This window comes from Syngnathoides biaculeatus, chromosome 18, assembly GCF_019802595.1.
Source record: "Syngnathoides biaculeatus isolate LvHL_M chromosome 18, ASM1980259v1, whole genome shotgun sequence".
Classification (NCBI taxonomy): Eukaryota; Metazoa; Chordata; class Actinopteri; order Syngnathiformes; family Syngnathidae; genus Syngnathoides; species Syngnathoides biaculeatus.
The window spans coordinates 16,206,050-16,223,777 of NC_084657.1; the positions used below are offsets into that span (position 1 = coordinate 16,206,050).

General features: G+C 43.1%; 2 protein-coding genes across 8 annotated transcripts; both read right to left on the minus strand.

The window, feature by feature from the left end:
- Positions 1-205: 205 nt before the first annotated feature.
- tmem45b (transmembrane protein 45B) lies at positions 206-16,993 on the minus strand. Of its 3 annotated transcripts, none has more exons than XM_061804406.1 (7): positions 16,975-16,993; positions 16,522-16,628; positions 3,507-3,704; positions 3,219-3,431; positions 2,955-3,139; positions 2,509-2,654; positions 206-506 (listed from the first exon to the last, which is right to left on the minus strand). In XM_061804406.1, exons 2-7 carry the CDS (start codon positions 16,601-16,603, stop codon positions 413-415), a joined length of 918 nt encoding a protein of 305 aa, XP_061660390.1. In that variant the 5' UTR covers positions 16,604-16,628; positions 16,975-16,993; the 3' UTR covers positions 206-412. The 3 variants fall into 3 exon arrangements, with proteins under 3 accessions (XP_061660390.1, XP_061660389.1, XP_061660391.1); XM_061804405.1 differs by having other exon boundaries at positions 206-685; XM_061804407.1 differs by lacking the exons at positions 16,522-16,628; positions 16,975-16,993 and adding an exon at positions 4,651-5,122 and having other exon boundaries at positions 206-685.
- Positions 6,879-17,050, minus strand: gng8 (guanine nucleotide binding protein (G protein), gamma 8). 5 transcript variants are annotated; one of them, XM_061804409.1, is made up of 5 exons: positions 16,975-16,996; positions 16,522-16,628; positions 8,876-9,062; positions 8,174-8,273; positions 6,879-7,139 (listed from the first exon to the last, which is right to left on the minus strand). In XM_061804409.1, the coding sequence occupies exons 4-5, from the start codon at positions 8,255-8,257 to the stop codon at positions 7,011-7,013; spliced, it is 213 nt and encodes a 70-aa protein (XP_061660393.1). In that variant the 5' UTR covers positions 8,258-8,273; positions 8,876-9,062; positions 16,522-16,628; positions 16,975-16,996; the 3' UTR covers positions 6,879-7,010. The 5 variants fall into 5 exon arrangements, with proteins under 5 accessions (XP_061660393.1, XP_061660397.1, XP_061660395.1 ...); XM_061804408.1 differs by having other exon boundaries at positions 6,883-7,139; positions 16,571-16,628; positions 16,975-17,050; XM_061804413.1 differs by lacking the exons at positions 16,522-16,628; positions 16,975-16,996 and adding an exon at positions 12,959-13,056 and having other exon boundaries at positions 8,876-9,059.
- Between the last annotated feature and the right edge of the window lie 678 nt (positions 17,051-17,728).

Below are 17,728 nucleotides of genomic sequence, written 5' to 3' on the forward strand. Positions count from 1 at the left end.
GTCCTTCCGCATTCCAAAAACATGAACGCTAGGTTGCTTCAAGACTCTTAATCCGGGAAACTGTTTGTACGGGCAACCTACTTCTGCATTCTGCAAAACAGGTCCAAGCACTTCCTACCGGTGTGGATGAGTGGCAAAGGGGGCTGTGACAAAGCAGCCATTACATATTTCATCATCTACCATGTCTTTTTTTTTTTTCCTAATATGAGTACAAGATCTCACCGCAGTCACAAAAAATATTTGATGCTTATGTTTCATTTGCATTTACATCTATCAGGTTTGTATAATCAATTGATATACACGTCTTTAACTTTTGTCCGGAGTCGCCATTCATAAAAGGAAACATTTTGGCAAGTTCGGCTTTAAACAATCGTCATCAAACCATAGTCGTTAGCGTCCCATACGCAGGAAGTCAGCAATCCTGTTTTCCGGGTGTGGTCACGTGACTTTCTGCATACAGGTGAATAGCTGCTCGTCTTGTAAACCTGCCGCTTGAGCAAAGCCACCTGGGAAAGTTATACATTGCAAATACTTCATTTACAACAAAACATAAAATTGAACATATTTCAGCCACTACTCCTCGTCTGACTCTTCAAGCAAAGCTTTCTCAGAGTTCTCAGCGGAGACTTTATTTCGCATCATCATCTCGATGTCTCGTGCTCTTCTGGAGAATCTCCTTAATGTGCTTTTGGAACAAACGAAAGAAGTAAAAAGGTGGTTAAACATCCACAAGCACCCTTTTTAAAACAAACAGATAATACTACAGTGGAATCTAGCTGTTCGGCACCTGCAGATTCACCTATTTGTGGGGGCGCGGGTGGGGTTTTACCCCCTGCAATGTTTTAAAATGTAGATTTTCTGGGGGCGCGGGTGGGTTTGACCATTTTTTTGGGGTAACTCACCCCCTATAAAATGCTTATTGGTGGTTTATCTGCACTCAATTTTGGCAGAGTGTGACCCCTTTTTTTTTTTCCAGGTGGGAGCTGGGCCCTGTTGGTGGCTGGGGTTCCCATGCATGCGTGGGGGTGGGGGGAATTGGGTGTGGTGGTCCTGTACCTGGGCACCCACCCTTTTGGACTGGTCGGGATGTTTTGTTTGGGCTGGGGGACCTCCCTAGATCACGGGGCAGTTGGTGGTGTTGCCCCTGACTATTCATGGTGTAACATTACTTGTGGTCTAAATCTAAACTGTTTTACTATTCTTCTGTGGTTCACATCATTATTCCCTTTGTCTACTCTGTCCCTCTGTGTGCCCTAAAACCCATTCCTGTTTGAATACATTTTCAATAAACAGAATAATTTAAAAAAGCAAAAATAAGCAGAGGAGGTAGTACAAACGCCCCTTTTGCACAGCAAAACTGTTCCGGCACATGTTAAATTAATACCTCTTTTATAGTCAAAAACTGGAACAACTGTATAAAAGTAGACTATTGTATAAAGCTGACATTTTTGACAATTGGAAATTGTCATCTGAAAAGGGCCCAAAAGTGTGTTTTTGGTTCCTGGCCTAAAAAAAAAAAAAACGGTGCTGATGCAGGCTATAAGACCGGAGCCAGCTCCTGACAAACGACGAGGGATTGGGTGATAGACTAAGCATCAGTCATCGGTCTAGATGGAATCACGTTATGGAGGCCATAAGACGACTGAACACCAAAAGAGCGGTCAGGTGAATGAATACACGTTACACAGCCACAGAGAACTGCAAAACGGACATAAATGAGTATGTCATTCTTTTCTCCTTGATTTCTGACAAACAATAGGGTGGTACCAAAATTTATAAGGCAAGTGTTTTTTAGAAGCTTCAAACACATTCTTTCCTCTGTCCTTCTTTTCCTTTCGGCTTGTCCCCTTAAGGGTCGGCAGAGAGTGTCATCTTTTTCCATCTACGCCAATCTCGTGCATCTTCCTCTCTAACCCCAAGTGCCCTCATGTCTTCTCTCACCACATCCATAAACCTTCTTTTTGGTCTTCCTCTCGCTCCTTTGCCTGGCAGCTCAATCCTCAGAACCCTTCGACCAACATACTCCCTCTCTCGCCTCTGAACATGTCCAAACCATCGAAGTCTGCTCTCTCGAACCTCGTCTCCAAAACATCCAATTTTGGCTGTCCCTCTAATGAGCTCATTTCTAATCCTATCCAACCTGCTCACTCCGAGCGAGAACCTCAGCATCTTCATTTCTGCCACCTCCAGTTCTGCTTCCTGTTGTCTCTTGGGCGCCGCCGTCTCTAATCCGTACATCATGGCCTGCCTCACCACTGTTTTGTAAACTTTGCCCTTCATCCCAGCGGAGCGTCTTCTGTCGTCATCTGAGAACAGGGGGCTATAAAGTTGAGAGTACTACTTATTGATGTTCTAACATATACTACAACCTTTATTCGTCCCACAGTGTGGGAAATCGCATCATTCCAACAGCAATAGTGGATACAAAAAAAGGGTATGCAAGAGAAGCCTATGTACAAGTACACTGAAGCCATAACATATTCAAAAAGAAAAGAAAAAGATACTCACATCCAAACAGCAGCCGAGGTACAGGTGACGACAAACAAAGCCACCGCCAAGTGCCAGCAGAAACACATGGTGACAAACATCACGTTGTTATGCAAAGTCAGATCCCACTTTGGGCCGCCGCTCGGTGGGTAAAGCACGAAACCAATCTGGAATGAGGTTGATAAATAACTACTGTGGATCCCCATCTTGCAAAAAGCCTCCCCCTCACCAAAACTGTAGTTTTCTAGAAAAATATGGCTAGAAATCTGAAGGAAATTCAAAGCAATATGTCATTATTGCAGATAGTTTAACTCTGGAGCAATGTCCTGTGACTCTTTTTACGTCATATAGCTTTTTCAATTGGAGCAAACATCAGTAAGTGTCATTGAATGGATTCAGTCCAAACCGAGCAACCTCAGGAACGAATATAGTTCTTGGACTGGATTGAAGCACATGTAAAGTATTACCTGGTAGAGCCACGAGCCTTGCAGTATAAAGAAGGAGGCTTTCAGCATCTCCAGGATAATGTGATCTCTCACGAAGACCTCCAACATGGCGCTGGCCGACCCGCTGAACACAGCCAGGAGGAGCAGGGAGTGGATGTGAGCGTCTAGCGGGGGGCGACTCATCACATGGAAGTAGAAGAGAAAGCCTGGGCCACAGAAGGACAGATTATACATCGCTGAGAGCAAGCCGGCTGAACACAAAACCGCCATCGATTCTCGTCTTACCTTCCACAAAAAGCGCCAAGGAGAGGGCAAGGCGGTCCACGCCAATCGGCGCCAGTTTGGACAAGGTGCTCACCAGCGTCGCTATTCCCGAGATGCCAAAAAAGAGGTACATGGTGGCGTGCTGCCAGTTCATCAGCTTGACCCAGGAATTGTTCCGCGCGTCGTAGAGGCGAGCGTGCGGCCCGTCCACCACAAACTGCTCCACCATGATGCCTGAGACGGACGGAGCCACGTCGGTTAGAGTGGGTTTGCGGGCGTTTCGAGGGCGCTTCGAGGGGAAGGACTGACCGACAAATGAAGCAAAGATTTGCATCCCTCCCTCGATGCACTCCATTCGTTTCAAGAAAGGAGGGAAAACGGCTCTGCCTTTGGGTTGGTTTTTCCTCCAGTGGTGCTGGAGAGTATGTTTGACCGTCAGCCATAAGCCAAAGAGCAAGAAGAACGAGCCAGGAATGGCGTGCCCTCCAAAGTTGGCCATTGCTCGGCCTAAAAACAGAGAGAAACAGGAAACAATCACGTCACAACTGTTTTTTTTGTTTTTTTTAATCTAAATTAACTCAAAATATAGCAGCTTTTTCTTCAAAGCAAAACACATATTTTTTACAAAAGTTTCAACTTTTCAATGTTTCAAAAACTACATACATAAATATAATACTGTACAATGATTTTTCCCCGAAAAAAAACTTTATCCATACAACTTTATACGGGATATTGGCATATACTGTAGTATCCTTTGAGAAGTGGAGATGCTATAGCATTTATTACGCAATGTTTTAACTTTAGACATTGCGTATTGTGCGATATCAACAAGTGTCTGATTCAGCAATCATCTCTCAAGAAAAATGCACACATAAACTTCAAATGTATTCAATTAGAAAAAAGAAAGGAACAGGGCAAAACATTTACATTAGGAGGATGAAGTAGAATGAATGAATGAAATGAAAATATATATCTTGGTGAAATTTGTATCTGTTGAGATTCCAATAATTAAGAGAGATCTCATAATTGGTAGATAACTATTTTAGTACATTTGTAAATAAATACATATGTAAACACTGCACACACACACGCAACCAATTGAAATATTTAGCAAAGGAAGACCTAAATGATGTTAGTAGATATCGAAAAAAATTCTCACCTCAGTATTTCAAGGATATTCTGTTTAAGAGTGAGTCGTATCAAAGCAGGTTTCATGCACGCACGACACTTTCAAAACTTCCACCAACCAATACTCACGTTTATTATTATTTTTTTTGTGTGTGTGTCATTTAGTCGCTTGATGGCACGTAAGTAACAACTTGGTCGAAGTATTTTTGTGAACGCCTGAACATCTGTGTGAATGGACAGCGCGATTGTTTCGAGCGAGCCCGACGACTTTTTCCTTCATGATTTTTTTTTTTTAAATATGGGACACAAAACGTGGCGAGCATACCTTCGACGTCCGCCTGCACCTGCCAAAGAAAAGTCCGCAGCTTGCGCTCAAATGTGCGAACTTTCCCACCTTTCAGCCGATGTAGAAAAGAGTGCGGGGGTGCGATTGCCTCCCTGTGGCCCCACCCAAGCGTTTGCTTTTATTTTTCCCCTTGCGCACTTCCTCCAGACGAGACACACACTGCGCAAAACCTGCCCAAATGAGTTTTTCCCAAACAAGTAGTCGTTGCATCTCCAACTCGAACAAAAGAAAAACATTGTAAAGGCGAATAAGGAGCAGAGGGCTAAAGACGTCGAATCACTCTGCAAGGGTGGAACCAAAATGTCGATGCCGCAAAAGGCTGAGATGTGGCCTTGTAAAAACCACTGTAAGGAGAAATAAACACATTGTGCGGTTAAAAAAAAAAATAAAAAATATATATACGTATACAGTGAAGAAATGAGTATTTGAACATCCCTCCCAAATCATGGAAGGGTCTGAAATTTTCATCGTAGGTGCATGTCCACTGTGAGAGATAATCTAAAAAGAAAAACCCAGAAATCACAATGTATTTTTTTTTTCTTTAGCAATTTATGTGTGTGCTACAGCTCCAAATAAGTATTTGAACACCTGAGAAAACCAATGTTAATATTTGGTACAGTAGCCGTTGTTTGCAATTAATTAGGTCAAACCTTTCCTGTTATTGTTCACCAGGTTTGCACACACTGCAGGAGGGATTTTGGCTCACTCATCCACACAGATCTTCTCTAGATTAGACAGGTTTCTGGGCTGTCGTCGCTGAGAAACACGGAGTTTCAACTCCCTCCAAAGATGTTCTATTGGGTTTAGGTCTGGAGACTGGCTAGGCCATGCCAGAACCTTGATGTGCTTCTTACGGAGCCACTCCTTGGTTTTCCTGGCTGTGTGGTTGGGGTCATTGTCATGTTGAAAGACCCAGCCACGACCCATCTTCAATGCTCTCGACTGAGGGAAAGAGGTTGTTCCCCAAAATCTCACAATACATGGCCGCGGCCGTCGTCTCCTTAATACAGTTCCTGTCCCATGTGCAGAAAAACGCCCTCAAAGCATGATGCTACCACCCCCATGCTTCACAGTAGGGATGGTGTTCTTGGGATGGAACTCGTCATTTGTCTTCCTCCAAACACAGTGTATGGAATTATGACCAGAAAGTTCCATTTTGGTCTCATCTGACCACAAAACTTACTCCCATGGCTCCTCTGTATCATCCAAATGGTCATTGGCAAACGTAAGACGGGCTTTGACATGTGCTGGGGAACCTTCCATATCATGCATGATTTCAAACCATGACATCTTCGTGTATTACCAACAGTCGCCTCGGAAACGGTGGTCCCAGTGCTTTTCAGGTCATTGACCAAGTCCTGTCGTGTAGTCCTGGGCTGATTCCTCACCTTTCTAAGGATCACTGAGACCTCCACTTCGATTGAGATTGACCTTCATCTTTAGCTGCTTCCATTTTCTAATGATTGCTCCAACAGTGGACCTTTTTCCATCAAGATCCTTGGCAATTTCTCTGTAGCCCTTTCCAGCTGTGTAGAGTTGTACAATTTTGTCTCTGGTGTCTTTGGACAGCTCTTTGGTCTTGCACACTGGTGCATCAGATTCAGGATAATACATAGAGTGGAGGTGGACTTTTAAAGGCGGACTAACAGGTCTTTGAGGGTCAGAATTCTACCTGATAGAAAGGTGTTCAAATACTTATCTGCGGCTGTATCACACAAATAAATCGTTAAAAAAAAATCATACATTGTGATTTCTGGATTTTTCTTTTTAGATTATCTCTCTCACAGTGGACATGTACCTAGGATGAAAATTTGAGACCCTTCCATGATTTCTAAGTGGGAGAACTTGCAATATAGCAGGCTGTTCAAATACTCATTTTCTTCACTGTATATCAGGAAACCCGGAGGCCAGATTCCAACTCAGAACCTCTAGAAACAGATCAGATCCACCAAAGAAAATGGCAGTGAGTTACAGTGCCTTGGTGCACCGTACAAACTGTGGCCGGCATGTGAGATGAGCAAATGTGGGTTATTCACGTGCACGTGCTTTGTCATCACCATGTCCACTTGTTGTAACGATCGCTGGGGGTGAAACAATCCAGGCAAATGAAGAAAGAACACAGAGAAAAAGCCTGGTTTGAATGTACGAGCTGCAGGAGCACATGGAGTAAAAGGAGAGAATTATTTAAATGAACTTTGCACTCATTATTGTCTTTATTGCCACCTTTATCATCTTCAAATATAGAAATTCCTCAGTGTGCTAACACAGCAACAAAACATAACATTCCTATTAAAAGACAATCGTGTGAAAAGAAGCTCCATAAATGCCCACACCAGGGTTTACAGTATCTCGCAGAATATTTTCTTCTCTCGGAAGGGGTTCTCCGAGGAAGGTACGGGGGTCACCAGGGGGTCATCTTTGGCATGGGTCTCACAATAGGCCATCAGATCTGCTGCTGCTTTTGATACCTGGGAAAATATAAACATACAATTAGCAGTCATAATACTCATGGACTGATAAGGAAGCCACTGAAAAAAAAAGCAAGTTACAATATGGAGGGTTTTTTAATAGCACTTATTAATAAATACAGTAATCACCAAACAAGTGATATCGGGGTACAGTTAAAATTAATAACACCAAGCCTCTCACAAGACAATTCAAATTGGCTTGAAATTACTCAGACGAGTTGAGTTCAGGCGGGACGGTGGAGCAGCTGGTAAAGCTCACAGTTCTGAGGACCCGAGTTCGATCCCGGCACCCCCTGTGTGGAGTTTGCATGTGCGTGTGGGGGTTTTCTCCCAGATCCCCAAAACATGCAACAATAATTGGACACTCTAAATTGCCCCTTGGTGTGATTGCGAGTGTGACTGTTTGTCTCTATGTGCCCTGCGATTGGCTGGCGACCAGTTCAGGGTGTACCCCGCCTCGTGCCCGTTGACAGCTGGGATAGGCTGGAGCACTCCCAGTGACCCCCGTGAGGATACGCGGCCAAGAAAATGCTGACAAGAAAAAATGAAAATTGATCATAAAATACAACAGATGGGAGTCTTGTTATTAAGCTCCAAATTTATAGTTAAAAGTTGCCCAAGCCCCTCATCAAGCATACGTGAGTGACTTTAAATGTTCATAATTTCGTTTGATTTTTCCACTTAAGCGCCGAGCGTACTAGTTCGTCACCAAACAGGATCGACAGAACATTTCTCACACAAAAACACGTGTTTGACTCATTCTGCAGCACTTCATCCACTGGCAGCTGACATATGATCTTTACACTTATTCAAGATTGGTGGAAAATCATGAGCAGCGTTGATCAAAAGTGTCTTATCATGACGCTGCTCATTGGCAGGTTGCCTTCTCTCTTTTCTCATTTGTCCATGTCAGTGAGGTTGTCACAATAACATAAAATGAACACACCCAAAATCAGGGAACCCATGTACTACATGCAGTAGGCTCATTTATAATGTCATCATTTTTGCATGTTATCAACGTAAAGCACACATACCATCATCCTCTCTATGTTGACCTCAAGTTTTAACTGCTCAACCGTCTTCCGGGCGTCCGCAATCTTGGCCATGTTGTTGGACATCCTGCTGCTTCTTTGCCTACAGCAAACATCCATGAAGTGATTGGAGACAGTGAAAATAACAACAACATGTGTGTGTGTGTGTTTCAGGGACTGGCAAATGAAGGCAACTGGGTCGTGAGTATTGAGACTCTTTCAATTTGCTCATTAATCCCTCGCCCTGGGTCTCAGCTGCACGTGTCGCAGCGAGAGTCTCAAAGGAGGAGAGCAAAAGGGAGGGCCGAGCTGCTCCCCTGCTGGGCGCGAGCTGAGACTGTAAATACATTTACCATTAATATCTCTATGTTGCAGAAAACTGAGCTGCTATATCAGCAGCTATATTATATATATATATATATATACATACACATACATGTATTTTTTTAATTAAAAAAACATGTTTCAGTAGACACACACTGGATTTATGATCTCCTCCCAGTGCCAGACTATAACAATATTGTATATTTTTTAGTATATAAAAGCAACATGAAACTATAATGTGTTGCCTACGAATAATCTATACTTCAGTAAATATACACTCATGTACAGCGGTGTTGCATATCTTCAAGCAGATTTAAATACACTCAAAAACAATTGCAAAAAAGGAGCAAATTCTTCTTAGCCGTGACGAAAATCACTCACCGCGAGACCCTCCTTTTGGCCGAGAAGTGTACTTGCGTCCTGAGCAGCAACTTGCGGCATCAAATGAAGTGCGCTTAATGGCAGAGCTGAAGAGGGGAGCCTCAACAGGTTCCCTCCTTCAAATAATTAGCGCCGGCTCGGCCCCCAGCGTGGGCTCGGTGCAAGGCAACATGCGGCGTTGAACCTGCTGACACGCGACATGAGGACGTCTCACTGGCAGAACTAAGTCTGATATTCTGCCGTATTTTGTGCCTGACGTCGAGATTGTGATAAAAAGCCCACAATCTTGGTTTTGATATTCATTCAATGTCCCATTTATACCAAAATCATCAGATTCAGAATGTATTTGTATATCCATCCATTGTCTAGAATTGCTTATTGCATTCAGGGTCACAGGGAGCTGGAACCTATCCTGGCTGGCCTCAAGCAAAAAATAGACTATCCATCCATTTTCTTTGCCGCTTATCCTCATAAGGGTCACGGGAGTGCTGGAGCCTATCCCAGCTGTCAACGGGCAGGAGGCGGGGTGACTGGTTGCCAGCCAATCGCAGGGCACATGGAGACAAACAACCGCACCTGGGGGCAATTTAGAGTGTCCAATTCATTTAGGATGTTTTTGGGATGTGGCAGGAAACCGAAGTGCCAGGAGAAAACCAACGCAGGCATGGGGAGAACATGCAAAGTCCACACAGGCAGGGCCGGGATGGAACCCGGGACCTCAGAACTGTGAGGCCAACGCTTTCCAGCTATTACACCATGCCGCCAAAAAGACAGACTACAAACTGGAATAAAAAAAAGGACTTTATTTTTAGTTGCACATGATTGAAACACAGAAAACTGACATCATTTCCCCCCCTTTTCGCGAAAATAGTAAATTGATATATCTCGGTTTAACATTTTAATCATGAGCAACCAACGTACATATTTGAATTTTTTCAGTGCAGCGTTTGTCAGTCAGAGCACACAGAGAGTGAGAGAGAACCATTTGCAGCCGCACCGTCATTGGGTCGGAACTGAAACTACACTGCGTCATTTTTCTACCAAGTAAAGTACTGTATATGCATTATTTATTAAAGTAGCACATAATGGCTTTTGGCTACATTCATCGGACACAACATTATGTACACCGACACGATTAAATGAAATCTGACAGAAATGCATGTCTTTTGTTTGAGATTTATGAATAATAATGACAAACCACATCAATCACAAATGTAAGTACTCTCCTCTGACAGCGCAAATGAAAATTATTTAGCTGCAAGGTCTGTCGGAAATTCTCCCCGAGAGTTGTCAGTTATTACACAAATCACCAGGGGGCAAAGTGGCAATGGCGCAGAGTTAAATGTCAGGTGCCTCGTTATCATTTGTTTCCCACTCGTCTTTGGACTCTCTGCGGAAGAACCAGGACGGAACTGTCCCACTGCCGTCTAGCTGTGTCAAGATGTCACGGCACCAAATTATAGTATAATATGCCAATGGTGTGTTCGTTTTAAATTGACATATATTGCGGGTAATGGCACCCTTCCAAACAAAATTACCGTATACATAATATTCATCAGCCGTCATGGTGGACGAGAGTTCAGCATAGTCCTCGGTTTTAATCCCGAGTCTCTTAGTTTGCTTGTTCCCCCGTGCTAGCTAGTTTTCTCCAGGTACTGTGTGAAAACTCAGAACTGCCAATCGGTGAGAAGATGAATGGATGTAGCTTCACAACAGGGGTGTCAAACTCGTTTTTGTTGCGAGCCACATTTTACTTACGGTTCCCCTCGGAGGGCTGTTATGACTGTGAAACCATAAAAATCTTTAACCGCCTCAACAAATTTACATATGAAATTTATGAACTCCTTTTGGAATCAGAAATTGAGAGGAATGCGATTTTCAACTATTGTTTTTTTTGGTCACACAAAAATGCTTGTAATATCTCAACGTGATCATTTATGATATGACAATTTAAAATTTTGGTACAGATTTGAACAAAAATCATAAAAGTCGATACATATGACTTGCCTCTGTGGGCCGCATAAAATCATGCGGGGGGCCGGATCTGGCCCCCAAGCCTTGAGTTTGACACCTGTGCTTTATAGTGTAGGCAAAACCAACACCGCACCTCTCGACTGTGAAGCAAATTTGTGCTAATTACTTTCCCACCATCGTAGCGTTAGCCAAAACAAGGTTGCACAAATAATGTTAAAGTAATGTAGCCCACCTCCTGCACCAAGATGGCTGGGATAGGCTCCAGCACTCATGCACCCGCAGTGAGGATAAGCGGCTCAGAAAATGGACGGATGGAATCATATTATAGCAGTCAAACATTGCATGTGATAGTCATTAAAACACGAGTCACATCCCGACAAAATGACTGATGTTTGGAGAAAACAAAAAGTATCAATAAAATTAATAGATGGATATTGCTTCAATATCGATCTATCCATTAGTGCTGGTCCTCATTAGTTGCCCACTGGAAAAACACACTACGACATGGATATTAAACATTCATTTTGAGTATTATTTGTGAAAATCTGTTATTACTTTTATTAGATTTAAGTTATTTCTGCGACCACTGTGGGTTTTTCTTTTGTTGAGGTGTACCAGCAATTTTTACTTGTTTTTTTTTTCTTTTGTCTTTTTGGGGGGCATATTTGATATTGGGATCCTCAAAAAAGGATGAAATATAAAACATTTACTTAGTTAAAATTATGTAAATTAATTAATTAAAGTGCTACTGACACGTAAAGCATGATACTTAGTATTTGTTTATTTTAAAAAAAGGCAGCCGGAATGGAGCCATCCATTTTTTCACCGCACGTTGTGATGTTGTCGTATATGGATTTTTGTATCTCCCGCCATGAAAATCCTCTCGAGGCATTCGTTTTGGAGAAGAAGCAGGAAGTGACGTTTTTTGCAGATGCCCACACTGGTGGGTTTGTGTGTTTATGCCAGTTTTACCAGCGGGAAAGTAGCTGTTTTTTTCGGGCCAGCGTTGTTCATCGCCACCGTGGAGGTGCGAGAGGAGAAAGAAGACCCCCCCCCCCACCGATGTCATGGCATGGGTCCTCCTGAGTACGCTACATACTGTCGGGAGTCTGTTGTTAGTGAGAAGTGGTCCGCATATCATCTAAATATGCCTCGAAAGGATAGGGTAATATTGCCCTGGTCACGTCACTCGATTACAAGATGTTCTCTTCTTCGAAAAGAGCTTCCGTGTCAGGAGAGGCGTCCTTTAAAACCCGAAAATCTCTGTTGTTCGTCTCCCATAGCACGTGGCACAGCGTCTTCTCTATGGCAACTGTCCCAGTGTGACATCTGTAAATGACGTTGCAGGCATTATGACTGCCACTGGGATGTCGAGTGCATGAACGACATGCTCTCTGCTCATTTTTTTTTTACGTATAGACATTGAAGTGAATAATATTATATGTAATTTTCACAACAATATGTATTTTAAAATGTATACAAGGGATGTCAGTGACACTTTAACATTATGATACTCAGAGTAAGTTACTACGTTGACCATTAAACAGTAGTTATTTGGGATTTTGTTTAAACTCTCCCACCCCTGGGCAGCGCATAATATCCATTGAGTAACTTGGTCGTAACGGTTGAGCCAGACGAATATTTGTCTAGAAAATGGTTATTTTAATGACTTGAGCTGTTAACGCGAGTTAGCATAGCAGCCAGCTGTTTATTGTGTACGCACGAGCCTCCATCATTGAGTGAGCGAGACCGTGGTGGGCGTGCACACGGCACGTAGCATGTAGCTAGCTACTTTTAAATGATAAATGACGACGGTGGCTCGTACGAACATTTGACTGAATTTCCTCCTTGTCTGACGGCTTTGGCTCTTACGTGGACCGGTCGCGGCTGGAATCCACCCGGGACGGCTCGGCGACTGAAGCAAATGCAAATGCAGCATTCTGACGGGGCGAGTTGATATTGAAGTTAACGCTAGCTAAGACGCACAATACGAGGATGGGGCGCGTGAGCTAACGTCAACGAAGAAAAGCTCGGGGTCGGGGGGGGTGTTCACAATTTTTTTGAAGGTAACCCGCACGCTTGTGTTTTGTTCAGTCGTTCACGTGTCACCTGGTGGTATTAACCGGGGGCGTTTGCGTGTGACAGGATGAGCGGTGTGCGGGGATGACAGGACGATGGCAAACGGCGTTGGAAGTGAGTAATGTCGGCGCACGGGGGGTGTTGCGGCGTGCTAGCCAAATGACTGAGTGAGTGGCTTCGTCCTTTTTTTTTTTTGTCTTGCTCCCAAGTTCGGGTGCACCGACGCTCCACCTGCACGGATCTCCAGCTGACATCTCTGTTTACAGACACTTGAGATGGACACGCTGCGTGTGTGTTGGGGGCGGGGGTTACTTAGCAGTGCGACGAGTACAAAGGGTTTGGACTGCACATTGAGTTAGCATACTTTTAAAGCAGGCCGGAGAATGGCATCACTTTCCTCTTTTTTAATATTAATATACAGGTTTATCATTGGTTGAGACAAGGTTCCCATTATTTTCTGTCATCTGCAGAACACAAGCTGCTCGTGATTGGCCCAACGGAAGCATGGTCGGTGAGGGAGAAGCTGTGTTTGGCCACATCGGTCATGAAGAGCGGAGACCAGAACTGGTACTTTACTGTCATTCTAACACACCTCAACCAACAGGTGTTAACCTCAAGGCGCTATCTCAAAAGTAAAAATGACCATGACCAAATTAACCTAATGCACGAGGAAACATGATGGGACGATTGTTAGGGTTCTCACACTGATTATATTAGGTAACAAATAAGAAGTGTAACTGCCTCACACTCAAGCCACGCGCCTCGTCAAAACACTCCAGCTCAGCTTCTGGCTAGATGAACTCGTGCCGCACAATAAATTCCGGTCATTCCCCCGAATATGCAGATGGAGCCAAGGCGATAACAAATCTCATCATTTATTTTTATAGACTAATGATTCACAATGTCCAAACCTGTCTAAAAAGAAAACAAGCTATTAATGTTGCACTTTTACTAAACAGAACAGAGTTTCATTTTAAATGTAATTATATCTGTTCCACTTTATATAATTACAGAATGTGCTTTCAGTGTTCTAACCTGAGAGCAACTGTAACTGCGGCTCGTGATGAAAACAAATTTGACACCCCCGCGTTTACCCCATGATTGTGCCCTCCATTGTTTTCAATATTAGACTTCAATTGTCAATACCATTAGTTAATAAATTACTGAGAATGATGACTCATCTCAAGGGTATCCATACAGCTGTCGAACGTGTTATATCAACAGTTGACTGGAACAGTGCACGCTGACATGCACAAACCAGTATTGGGACTATTGAAAAGAACAAAAGCATTAAAACCAAAAGAAAAAAATATTAGGTGCAGTTATCATACAGTTTTAATTTTACAATGAAAACATTTCTATGAACATGATGAAAATAAGGTAATTTGAAAAAAAATTGTGATTTTTTTTTTTTTTTTTTTCCAACAATGAAAGTTGTGATAAGAATAAATATTGGAGTTTTCCAAGCAATAGTTATATAAAAGGTATTTATTGTTTATATATTGTTTTATGTACAACTCTATCCCTGTAAACTTACTTTATATTTATCCATCCATACATCAATTTTCTTCACCGCTTATCCTCACAAGGGTCACGGTAGTGTCGGAGCCTGCCCCAGCTGTCAAGGGGCAGGAGGCGGGATACACCCTGAACTGGTTGCCAGCCAATCACAGGGCACATAGAGACAAACAGCCGCACTCACAGTAACGCCTAGGCGCAATTTAGTTTCCAATTAATGTTGCATGTTTTGGGGATGTGGGAGGAAACCGGAGTGCCCGGAGAAAACCCACGCAGGCACAGGGGAGAACATGCAAACTCCACAAAGCCAGGATCGAACCCGAGTCCTCAGAACTGTGAGGGCAACACTTTACCAGCTGAGCCACCGTGCCGCTTGATATTTATAACAGCACTGAGTTTTTCTCCTAACCTCACAAGTTCATCTACTCCAGCCCACCACAAGATTTTTTTTTATGTAATATTCAATATAGATATAATATGAAAGCCTTACAAAAAAAATTACAAAATAAAATGTTACCTGCACAAATGTGTGTTGTGCATTATAGGGCGTTTGTGTAATCATGTATGATTTATAGCGTTCTTAAACTGTGTCTGAATTTAATTTGTGAAGAATCACATGACTGATCTTTAATTTTGCAGGGTCTCTGTCAGTCGAGCCATCAAACCATTTGCAGAACCCGGGCGACCACCTGACTGGTTCTCTCAAAAGGCAGGACATGTCTTTAAAGTCCTCAACTACAGAAAATAAAATTTACACTTTTACACGTTATTCATAATTTACTTTCTGTTCTTGCGTTTACAGCATTGTGCCTCGAAGTATTCCGAGCTACTGGAGAACACTGAAGCCCCAAAGTAAGGGTTTTAAACCAAGCATGTGATCCAGCCAAAAAAAAAATATATGACAGCTGGACAAGGTTTCAATGTGTGTGCGTGCGTGTGTGTGTGTGTGTTTGCAGGAGAAAGCGAGGCGAGAAGGGGGAGGTGGTGGAAACGGTGGGGGATGTGATTGTGCGCCGGCTGACGGCTCAGAGGATTGATGAATTAAAAAAGTTGATCAAACAAACCCAAGAAGAGCACAGGTATAAAAGTTCACATTTCAACAGCGCGGATATAATAGCGGTGTAATTATACAGAAATGTACCAGCTCTGGCCCGCATGACAACATACCAAATATGGAAGGAAAATGAAATCATTTTGACAATTTATAGATGTACAGCGTGTCGTCAAAGGAAGAAACTAGTGTTGAAAAATGATGAGCATTTTCAAGTTTGGAAACGTTCCATAATTGTTTACAATTAAGGTAGTTGAAAAGATGGTATGATGTTTCTAGTTGATGCAGCTTTTATACTGGATCCCATTAGATTGTGTGGGAATAGCTAATGTTACGTATTCACAACAGACGAAGCATGCATGTACCGTACTGAAGGGTGGTGACACGTGCCAAAGAAGAGAACCTTGAAACTGTAAACTAAATTTGAAAAATAATAGGGAGTCATTTAGAAATTTCTAATTCTAGAAGAATCCATTGCATTTTGGTCAAAATCTGGATAAAGGTGCATATATACCGCAATTCCCGGCCTACAAGCTGCGACTTTTTTCACACGCTTTCAACCCTGCGGTTTATGCGGTGATGCGGCAAGTTTGTGCATTTTTTTCCCTAACGGCCGCAAGGGGGCACTCGAGTGGAAAAGGTAACAATGGGACCAGGTGGAATATGTGTGCCGAGGAAGTGACTTTTACCGGTCATGTTAGCACAGCACTAGCGTTAAACTCTGTGTACCGTCTTTCTTTGTAAATAGCTCACGTTTCAATGTGGGCACTTGCGGCTTTTACGCAGCTGCGGTGTATGTATGTACCAAATGGTATTTCCTTGACAAATATACTCATTGAGGCTTGTAACCAGGTGCGCTCTGTAGGCCGGGAATTACGGTAGTTATGTTTTTAAAGCGTTAACATTTAAGTCTCTATGGCATTAATAGAACTATCCATTCCCCAGAATCTGAATGGTAACACCCATCTGTTCATCATTTTCCATGAACCAGGAAGTACTGTCGGTCCCAACTCAGTGACCTTACCAGAGCAACAATGGCGCCAGTGACTGTTTACGTGTGACTTGTTTCCAACCTGCAGGACGCTGAAGAGAGAGTCGGAACTCATCCAAGCTGGTCATCTGGACTCCAAACTAGAGGAATTATGGAGGAAATTCAGAAGTAAGACATACGACCATGTCTCATTTTGTCTTCATAAAGATGATCCCCAGTTTCAAATTATGACTATATTGAAAACACGTTTGCACACCTCCGTTGTTAAGGCCATATAAATGTATTGTGTCGGCTAGGAAACACAAACTGGAAGAGGAAGAAGGCGAGTTGAAAAAAAAATGCACAGACGCTGCCTACCAGGGTATCGTATTTATTTCAAATGATCTATCTGTATAGCTATCAATTATCTGCGATTGTGCCACTGATAGAAACAAATCTTAACGCTGTCCCTCACTCTTTCAGCCAGACAGGTAGCAAAGAACACACCTCGGCGCGTGCCAGGTGCCACCATGCATTCACCTACGAGTTGCAACTCCACCAGCCTCGAGTTTCCATCAGGTGATCCTCTCCCGTGCTTGAATTGCGAGTTTTCACCCACAAAAGATGTAAGTCAAAGCCTGTTGACATCACCGACATAACATTGCAGTTTGTATTACTTCATCCCACCTGACGTTTCCGATTCTTTCCCCGTGCGCCCTTAGATCTCAGGATCTGTCAGATTAATGCCATTTGCCGACTCTTCTGGCTCTGGTAATGAGAACCTGTCGCTTGGCGATGACCCCGCCCAAAAGAAGCTCCTGGCCCAGAGAGGTACACCGCCCCCATCGCCGCTCCTCTCTGAGCTCCTGAAGAAAGGCAACATCTTGGCCACAACATCCAGATTGGTAGGCTGAAATAACTTCTTCAAATTACAAATGTCTAAAAAAACATTTCATCAAAATGATGTTCTGTTGTATCAGACTGGAGAGCGTGACGTGTCCGCTGGTAATATGACAGCAGCACATGACTTGCAGCTGGCTCTGCCCTTCTCTCCAGCATCAGGTAAAGTATATTTACTGGATATTTGAGTACGTACATGTGCACAATCTACTGTATAGTGCAGGGGTGGGCAAAAGTTTGTGCTCGAGGGCCACATTGGATTTTTAGAAACAGATACAAGGGCCCAAAAAAGTGAAATTGTTTATTTTATTCATTTTAAAATATTTAGTCACCAATTTTGTAAATTCCTGTTGATGTGAAA

Bases quoted from the DNA above. Each gene is read 5' to 3' on its own strand.
- gng8 (XM_061804409.1), bottom strand. From the start codon at position 8,257: ATGTCCAACAACATGGCCAAGATTGCGGACGCCCGGAAGACGGTTGAG. The intron at 7,140-8,173 runs GTATGTGTGCTT...ATATTTTCCCAG, and splicing joins TCAACATAGAGAGGATGATG to GTATCAAAAGCAGCAGCAGA.
- tmem45b (XM_061804405.1), bottom strand. From the start codon at position 16,603: ATGAGTTCCGACTCTCTCTTCAGCGTCCTGCAGGTTGGAAACAAGTCA. The intron at 3,140-3,218 runs GTAAGACGAGAA...TCTGTGGCCCAG, and splicing joins CTTGGCGCTTTTTGTGGAAG to GCTTTCTCTTCTACTTCCAT. The intron at 686-2,508 runs GTGAGTATCTTT...TTGTTCCAAAAG, and splicing joins ACCTCGGCTGCTGTTTGGAT to CACATTAAGGAGATTCTCCA.